Source organism: Arachis duranensis, chromosome 10 (assembly GCF_000817695.3).
Source record: "Arachis duranensis cultivar V14167 chromosome 10, aradu.V14167.gnm2.J7QH, whole genome shotgun sequence".
Taxonomy (NCBI): domain Eukaryota; kingdom Viridiplantae; phylum Streptophyta; class Magnoliopsida; order Fabales; family Fabaceae; genus Arachis; species Arachis duranensis.
Window position 1 is genome coordinate 10,459,332 of NC_029781.3, and position 8,392 is coordinate 10,467,723.

The window sequence follows — 8,392 nt, forward strand, 5'->3', positions numbered from 1 at the left end:
GTACTTACAGCTATTCGTCCGTGGAGGTGATACGGAAAAAAAAATTATCTATCTCAATTTAATTTTCTGATATAATAGTTAAAAAATTATTTTACATCTTTTATTTATATTTAAATTTTTTAAAAAAATTAAAAAATTCATTTATCAAAACTTAAAATAAAAGTGGCTATAAAATTTAAAAAATTTTATACCTCTTAATTCCAAAACCTTAATAGGTTAAGTGATACATGTGATGTGTTAAGAAATTATTTTAATTTTTTAATTTGTTTATGAGTAATATATATATTAATTATAATCATAAATTATGTTATTTTAAATTAAATCACTTATATAATAGTAATTTTATTTATTGTTAAATACTAAATTGAATAAATTATAATTACTTTTGATTTGAGATTAAATGAGAATATAACCAGATATTATCTTTTGGACTTTAGATAATTATCTTTTAGATTTTAGATATATTATCTTTTGAATTTTAGATACTATTTTATTTGGGTTTTAGGATTTAATGGATGCTATGCTCAAATATAAATAGTGTCTTTAGCCTTTAGGATTTCGCTCTCCAATATACCAAAGCTGCCTAAGCAACTCTTTTCCCATAAGAGAAGTTGCAATTCAACCGCCTAGGAATACAAAAATTTTGGTTGAGGAAGATCAAAAGAACCACAAAATCCATACTCTTCCAATCATGATTCATGTTTATGACTTCAGGTATGCTTCCGCATTCAAGTATTTTCTTTCTTAATGATTTAACATAGATAATCTTTTAGTTAAGAAATTCTAAGAAAATTTCAATAAGTAGTATTAGAGCATCTATGATTAAATTATTAAGAAATTATAAAAAAATTTGAATTTGAATTTGAATCTTAATTTAAATTTGTGAAATTAGATTCAAATATGTGCTGCTTTTGGATTATATAGCACATTAATAAAGTTGAAAAAGTACATAAAGAGGGCTTTTTTACCTAAATGCGCACCTGAGCGCATGGCTGAAAATCTTTCTGTAAATGCGCATCGCCATTTTGTGGCCTCTGCCCGTGAAATGGAAATGAACTCCATTTCATTTATGGTGCCCACGAAATGGGCATGCCATGTCATGCAAACCACACACGAAATGGATATCCCATTTCCATGAGGGCAGCAGCGAAATGGAGGGAGGAACTCACACCTGGCATCAGCGAAATGGGGGTACGGCTGAGCTCAGAAGCCATGTCTCCTGTATCGCACACGAAATGTCACAAATTTGTGTGTACTACACACGAATTGGGACAACGGCTAGGCTATAAAAACCCTTCGCCAGCAGAAGTAAACCCACATTTCTCACTCTCACTTCTTCTACCCTTCTTTCTTCTCCGAAAATTCCACTCTCACAGGAGCTACTTTCAGTAATTTTTGGGTGTCAAAATGGCATCTGAATATATTTATGTGGTCATATATCCCGATGGTGAAATTTCGTATACAGGTGAGGGAGTGACCTTTATGTGTGACGACCCACTTTGGATAATGATTTCTCCACAGTCCTGTCTGCAACAACTTAAAAATATGATTCTGATGAACACTGGACTGATTGGAAAAAAGGAGATCAGTACGCTCATTTACAGGATGCCCATTGCTGTAGCTGATTCGTTTACATATCAAAAGATGCATATTAAATCTGACCAGCATGTGTCGATGATGTTTTCATATCATCGTAGCATCGGAAGCATCTATTCGATGGAACTCTGCGTGAAGCTTCAAGATGTGGGGGGCAGCTCATCTAGTTCGAATAACGTGGAGGAAATGCGAAATTCCGGCGCTGGTGAAGGCATTCCATTTTTGGACATAGGTAGGGGTCGTAGTCCGTCCTTTAATGCCTTCGTGGCCCCCGCCCAGAATACAGAAATACTTGACCGACGTCCATTCCCGAATGTCCATGTTGCATATCCGGAAGGAATGGCCGACGGGTTGGCTGACTCATCTGAGGAAGACGAGATTGAGAATGATAGTGGAGAGGAAGCAGATGTTGTTCCGGAAACCCAACCGGTTCAGGGCGATAGGGTCATCCCAAGTGTTGTTGAACCATCAATGTTGCAAGGGTCGGAGGTCTTTCTAGCGGCACCCCCGACCATTACCTGCACCTCAGTCTTGGTCCAATGAACTCGACAAATGCAGAGGACATACCCAGTAACTATGGTTTGACAGGTGAAATGGAGCTACAGGTTGGCCTGAAATTTCTGACTAAGGATGCAGCAATGCTTGCTGTTAAGAACTACAACATACGTCGAAGTGCGGAATTCAAAGTAGTGGAGTCAGATCATACCAGGTATGTTTGTCGGTGCAAACTTTTTGGTGACCAATGTTCCTGGATGGTGAGGGTTGCGAAGACAAGGGCGTCCAGATTTTGGGAAGTTCGAAAATACCAAGGGCCTCACACTTGTTTGGCGTCCGAGACTTCGCAAGATCATGCACAACTGGATTCAAATGTCATATGCCAGCACATATTCCCCATGGTTCAAGCAGACGCAACGATTTGCATAAAAGTGTTGCAGGGGTCCGTGGAGTCGGCATACGGATACAAGGTGTCTTACAAAAAGGTTTGGCTAGCAAAGCAAAAGGCAATAGCGAGAATCTATGGAGACTGGGATGATTCTTATAACCAGTTACAGAGATACTTCAATGCGTTGCAAACCTTTGTTCCAGGTAAGCCTATCTATTGGATTTCATACTAGTTTTGTAATAGTTTTCATGCTCTTACGAATTTGCCATTTCGTCATAGGGACAATTGTTAACCTCCAAACCCGACCATACTACGTGGGCAACACCCTCGATCGTGAAAGCGTCATGTTTCATCAAGTATTCTGGTCATTCCTATCGTGTGTCGAGGCATTCAAGCACTGCAAGCCTCTAGTTTCGGTTGATGGAACACACCTGTATGGTAAGTACACAGGTACCTTGTTGATGGGAATAGCACAGGACGGAAACAACAACATTCTTCCCATAGCCTTCGCACTAGTGGAACGGGAGAACACAGATGCATGGTACTTCTTTCTAACCAACTTAAGGAGACATGTGGCTACGCAACCAGATGTTCTACTGATCTCTGACAAGCATGCGGCCATAAAGGCTGCTCTAGAGCGGGAGGGTTGTGGCTGGGAACACAATGTTTACTGTGTCCGACACATTGCGTCCAATTTTGCAACAAACTTCAAGAGTAAAGAAGCCAAAAGACATCTTGTTAGCGCTGCATACTCGAAGACCCAAGAGCAGGCACAGTACTACCTAGAGTTAATCAGCGCGGAGGATCCGACCACGTCACCGGAAATGATGGCTTGGATAAGAGGGTTAGAGCCACCAAAATGGCTCCAACACCGGGATGAGGGGCGCCGATATGGTCACATGACAACGAACCTTTCTGAGTGTATCAACTCTGTGATGAAGGGCACTCGTAACCTTCCGGTGTGTGCAATTGTCAAGTCCACGTACTACCGTTTAAATGCATTGTTTGTCCAGAAGGGTCGGCAGGCAGAAGCATAGGTTGCATGTGGCCAGATGTTCTCACAGTTCCTGCAAAAGGCAATACTTGCCAACAGGGAGGGAATCACGCAGATGCTTGTCATATCACACGACAGGGCGACATCGATCTTCACCGTCGATGAGATAGCCGGCGTAGGGTCTCAATCCAGATTCAGAGTATACCTCCAGCAAAGACGGTATGACTGCGGCTACTTCCAGGCATTGCACTACCCATGCGCCTACGCGCTTGCAGCATGTGCCCATGCTAGGCTTGATTGGCAGTCATATGTCGATGATGTGTATCGGGTCGAAAATGTCTTCCGGGTATATCAGATGGAGTTTCCCCCCTTGCCCGATGAGGAAGTGTGGCCACCCCACGAAGGACAACTTCTCCGTCCTAATCCCCACCTGCGACGATCGATGGATGGCCGACCTGTGTCGACAAGAATTCGGAATGAGATGGACGACGTAGAGCCTGGACCGGGAAGGCGATGTGGAATTTGCAGGCAACCGGGGCATACTAGGAGACATTGTCCTCATGTCACGGGCACTTAGTGGCGTGGTTGGGTCGGATATTGAGTGTTGTTATGTTTTCAATTTATTTAAAATCTCGTCTTTGGTCGGTGTGATGTGGTATGTTTTAGAATTAAAGAGATGAATGCAATATTTTCCTTTTCTTGTCAATTGATCATACAAATTTGCAACCCGTACTACATGAACATTAACAACACCGAATTTATTACATGACAATACATATAACCGTAAAAAAGTTACAACCATGAACTACAACACCATAAAATAGAATAAAGTACAAACCAAGGGAAAATACAAACATCAGACGATAACAAATAACCTTAAAACCATAACGTGAACTAGTGATGGTGTCTAGCATGTCCCAACCTCCCACCTGTACCACATAAAGGTGCTCGAGTGTCGCGGCGAGGATGTCCTGGTTGTGCCTCCTCCCCTACATCATCAGCCCCCGCATATGATAAGCGACGGCCATCTAACAACGAAGGCTCGAACGGGCGCATCTGGGATCCGGCTGTGTCACCTACCGAAAAAGATCTCCTCCTTCCGACAGGGGGGTGACTACCTGAATCAGACGGTCGAAGTGCAAGACATCAACAGTGTATGACAACCAGACATTCCCTCGACGTTATAATCAGTCGCTAGGCACATGCCTCTATACAACCAACAGAGCACGGCACTACCCCAACTATATGTACTAATGGCTTCATAGTTTGCCAGGAGAGGAAGATAACGAACGTGAACCGTGTTGTTCGCTTTGTCAGGAAGTAGAACGCCACCCAATAAATACATAATATAACAACGTGCATACCGTACGAGGGCCTCCTCGGGAGAGTCAAGAGGCATCTGTTGCAGTCTACTCCTGAGCCACTTCAGTTTTATGTTATACTTCGTGGTCCCAACATGTCCGTCAGGAACTTCTCCAAGGAGTTTCTCACACCATTGCCAAATATCTCTCTGGTGGAACTTACTCCATGACCTCAGAGTGCCGCTGACCGGTTCACCGTCGATTGGTAATCCCACCTGCATGGCAACATCCTCCAAAGTGATAGTACACTCACCTCATGGGAGGTGGAATGTATGGGTCTCAGGACGCCATCTCTCCACAAGAGCGCTAATCATTGGGTTGTCGTACTCAAAACGCTTTATCAGAGATGCATAATAGAAGCCGGCTCTTCTTAGATACGGCTCCAGCATCTGCCTCCTAATCTCCATACTCGGATCTGCTTCGTCTACAGAGAAAACATCGACCAGCGTGCCATACGGAGTCAAGACACGTGCCGGCTAAAAATGAAATAGATTAAAACACAATTATATAGTTTAAAACAATCATTTAAATTATTGACAATTTTTTTTTTCGTAATAAAAAAAATAAACTCACCTTAACATGTAAATGAGCAGAAATATGAAATTCATCCAACCTATTAAGATTTTCTTCCACATTAATTCCACTTCCACTTATTTTTTTAACAAATCAATTACTCCCCAACTTCTCTTTTTTTTCACCGAAGCAACCCACTACTTCACTTCTCCTTTTTTTACTTTGGCTTTGGTCCCCTACCCTCCCAAAACCTCCTTTTATATGCTTCAACCTCACAACCCAGAATAAATTGCCTCACTTTCACCCAATGCATGCTCGTACAGGAACTGCAACGCTGAGACTTGCTGCTTTGACTGCCACCCCTCCCACTTCGTGCCTACCACACTTGAGGATGCCCATTTCGTGTGTGCCTACCAAGATATGGCCAACTCGTGGATGACACACTTGACTTGGCCCATTTCGTGTATGCCATCAGTGAAGTCTCCCATTTCGTGTTTGCCATGCGTGTATTGGTCCAATTCGTGGCCACCAAGGTTGACACGCTCCATTTCCTTTGTGCCAGGCACGAAATGGTTTGTGTCAGTGCCATAATCCCATTTCGTGGCCACCCTTCTTGATGTCTATGCTATTTTCATTTCGTGGTAGCTGCATGCGAGTTGGGGGTGCGCATTTGCAGAAATAATTTCATCCATGCGCATTTTGGGAATTAATGTTTTTTTGGTGCGCATTTTGGTAAAAAAGCCCATAAAGAGTGTATAAAGAATACACAAATAGTACATGAAGAGCATACTTACTATAAAATTTTTTGTATGCATCATGATTTAACCTGTGAATATGATTCCAGTTTTTTTTTAAAAGAAAAGTTATTTGCTTGTTTATCCTTTTTTATACCATTTTATATGGATTCATTCTTTTGGCAAATTCATTGTTTTTTTGTTTTGTGTGAATTGAATTATAATTATTGATTCTAATCTTAATGGATCAAAAAAAATTTTTGGCATATGAATTCGTTGAACAGTTATAATTATGTCTTTTTTTTGTAAGGTCTGAAAAGGCACCATTAAGATTTAATTTCTTTTGCGATTTAAATATTTTTTTAATTGCTATATAAGGAAACTATTAACAATTTGGATTATTATACCCACCTATTTTATCAAGATTTGGTTTTGGAATAAATTGATTGAACATTATTCTGCCAAAGTAGCCTCTTTTGTGAAAATTGATTTATTTAAAACATTAAGAATATAGTGATATGTAATTCATACGAATATTGGTCAGCCCAAAAGAAGGTCTATATTTGACCGAATTATATACCCATATTGATGGTAAATACATATTTGTGTAACTAATTAAGAATAAAGTAATGCTTATTATTTATGTGGATAATAATTAACCCCCAAAAAATTTATTGTTTGGCCAAATAATAAGCATTGTACACTTTTGTTTATTTTCTATTAATTATGCGGTCAATAATCGGCTCAAAGGAAGGTTATTGTTTGGCCAATTAATAGAAAATATATGCGGTAATAAATAGGTTGCGAAGTTTAAGTTTTCATGTGCACATTTAGTCGGTCCAAAGAAAGGCTTAATGTGTGACAAGAATTTTGACAATATTTGATTATTGCAATGAGAGTGTCACTTACCGTTAATTTTTATATGCAAAGATTGAAAATTAATGTTGTTCTAGATATCCCAATATGAATTTCATCCCATTATTTAACTAATGTTTACTGCATGTTCCTTTTGTTCTAATCTAGAAACTATGACTTCAGCTACCAATGTTTCTACACAAATTAGCAATATTCCTATGCTGAATGGTTCAAACTTTAAAGTTTGGAAGGATATCGTGGAGATTGTCCTCGGTTGTATGGATCTGGATATAGCTCTTCGAGAGGAGAAACCCACTTCCACTCTAGAAAATCTAAGTGAGGTTAAAATAGAGAAGTGTGAGAGATCCAATCGAATAAAAATTATGATCATGAAGCGCTCAATTCCTGAGGCTCGGGGCTCAATTACTGAGGATAAAGATGCTAAACAGTTCTTGAAAGATGTTAAAAAATTCTTAGCTAGGAATGAAAAGGCGGAGGCAAGTAGCCTTTTGAGCAAACTTGTCTTCATGAGGTATAAAGGTAAAGGAAACATAAGGGAGTACATTATGAAAATGTATCATCTTGCTTTAAAATTGAAAGCACTAAAGTTAGAGTTGTCTGAAAATTTACTCGTGCATTTTATTTTGATCTCCCTGCACACTTTGGGCAATTCAAAGTGAGTTATAACACTCTGAAGGACATTTGATCCCTAAATGAGCTTATATCTCACTGTGTGCAAGAAGAAGAGATGTTGCAGCAAGAAAAGACTGAAAGTGCTCATATGGTTTCATCTTCTCAGTATAAAAGAAAGCGTAATACTACTGCGGATGCACCTTCTAAGCAGAAAAAGACAAAGAAATAGGATCAAGCTTCAACCTGTTTCTTCTGTAAGAAGGTGGGACACATAAATAAGGATTGTACCAAATATGTCACTTGGCGTGTAAAGAAGGGTATAATTCTTACTTTCGTTTGTCTGAGGCTAGTTTAAGTTATACACTTGTTGATACTTGGTGGGTAGATTCAGTTGCTACTACTCATGTAAGTGTTACTATGCAGGATTGCCTGTGGAGTCGATCGCCAAGTGATGCTGAAAGATACATCTATGTGGCAGACGGCAATATAGTTGGAGTCGAAGCTATATGAACCTTTAGATTATGTTCCACAAGTGGATTTTACTTGGGTTTATTAGAGACATTTTATGTACCGTCATTTAGAAATAATTTGGTTTCTGTTTTTCGTTTGGACAAATCAGGTTATTTTTTGTTCGTTCGGAAATAATAAAGTTAGTCTCTTTTATAATTTGAATAATATTTGCTCTGGTCCTTTGGTAGTTAATCTATATAGGCTTGATTTGAATTTCCATAATAATGAAATACTGCAAGCAGGTACAAAATAAAAACTAAATGAGAATTCGGCATCATTATGGTACAAACACCTAGGTCACATCTCTAAACAA

General features: G+C 39.5%; 3 protein-coding genes across 3 annotated transcripts; all 3 read left to right on the top strand.

Annotated features, from left to right (window-relative positions):
* Positions 1–2,135: 2,135 nt before the first annotated feature.
* Positions 2,136–3,516, top strand: LOC127742810 (uncharacterized). Its single transcript, XM_052255551.1, has 2 exons — positions 2,136–2,682; positions 2,759–3,516. Exons 1-2 carry the CDS (start codon positions 2,136–2,138, stop codon positions 3,514–3,516), a joined length of 1,305 nt encoding a protein of 434 aa, XP_052111511.1.
* Positions 3,517–3,531: 15 nt separating this feature from the next.
* LOC127742811 (uncharacterized) lies at positions 3,532–4,050 on the top strand. The gene has a single exon (XM_052255552.1). The coding sequence runs from the start codon at positions 3,532–3,534 to the stop codon at positions 4,048–4,050; it is 519 nt and encodes a 172-aa protein (XP_052111512.1).
* Positions 4,051–7,109: 3,059 nt separating this feature from the next.
* Positions 7,110–8,079, top strand: LOC127742812 (uncharacterized). The gene is made up of 2 exons (XM_052255553.1): positions 7,110–7,433; positions 7,993–8,079. Exons 1-2 carry the CDS (start codon positions 7,110–7,112, stop codon positions 8,077–8,079), a joined length of 411 nt encoding a protein of 136 aa, XP_052111513.1.
* The last annotated feature ends 313 nt before the right edge of the window (positions 8,080–8,392 follow it).

Coding starts and splice junctions, on each gene's coding strand:
- LOC127742810 (XM_052255551.1), top strand. CDS start 2,136: ATGAACTCGACAAATGCAGAGGACATACCCAGTAACTATGGTTTGACA. Junction 2,683..2,758: donor GTTGCAAACCTTTGTTCCAG/GTAAGCCTATCT, acceptor ATTTCGTCATAG/GGACAATTGTTAACCTCCAA.
- LOC127742811 (XM_052255552.1), top strand. CDS start 3,532: ATGTTCTCACAGTTCCTGCAAAAGGCAATACTTGCCAACAGGGAGGGA.
- LOC127742812 (XM_052255553.1), top strand. CDS start 7,110: ATGACTTCAGCTACCAATGTTTCTACACAAATTAGCAATATTCCTATG. Junction 7,434..7,992: donor CTAGGAATGAAAAGGCGGAG/GCAAGTAGCCTT, acceptor GTTACTATGCAG/GATTGCCTGTGGAGTCGATC.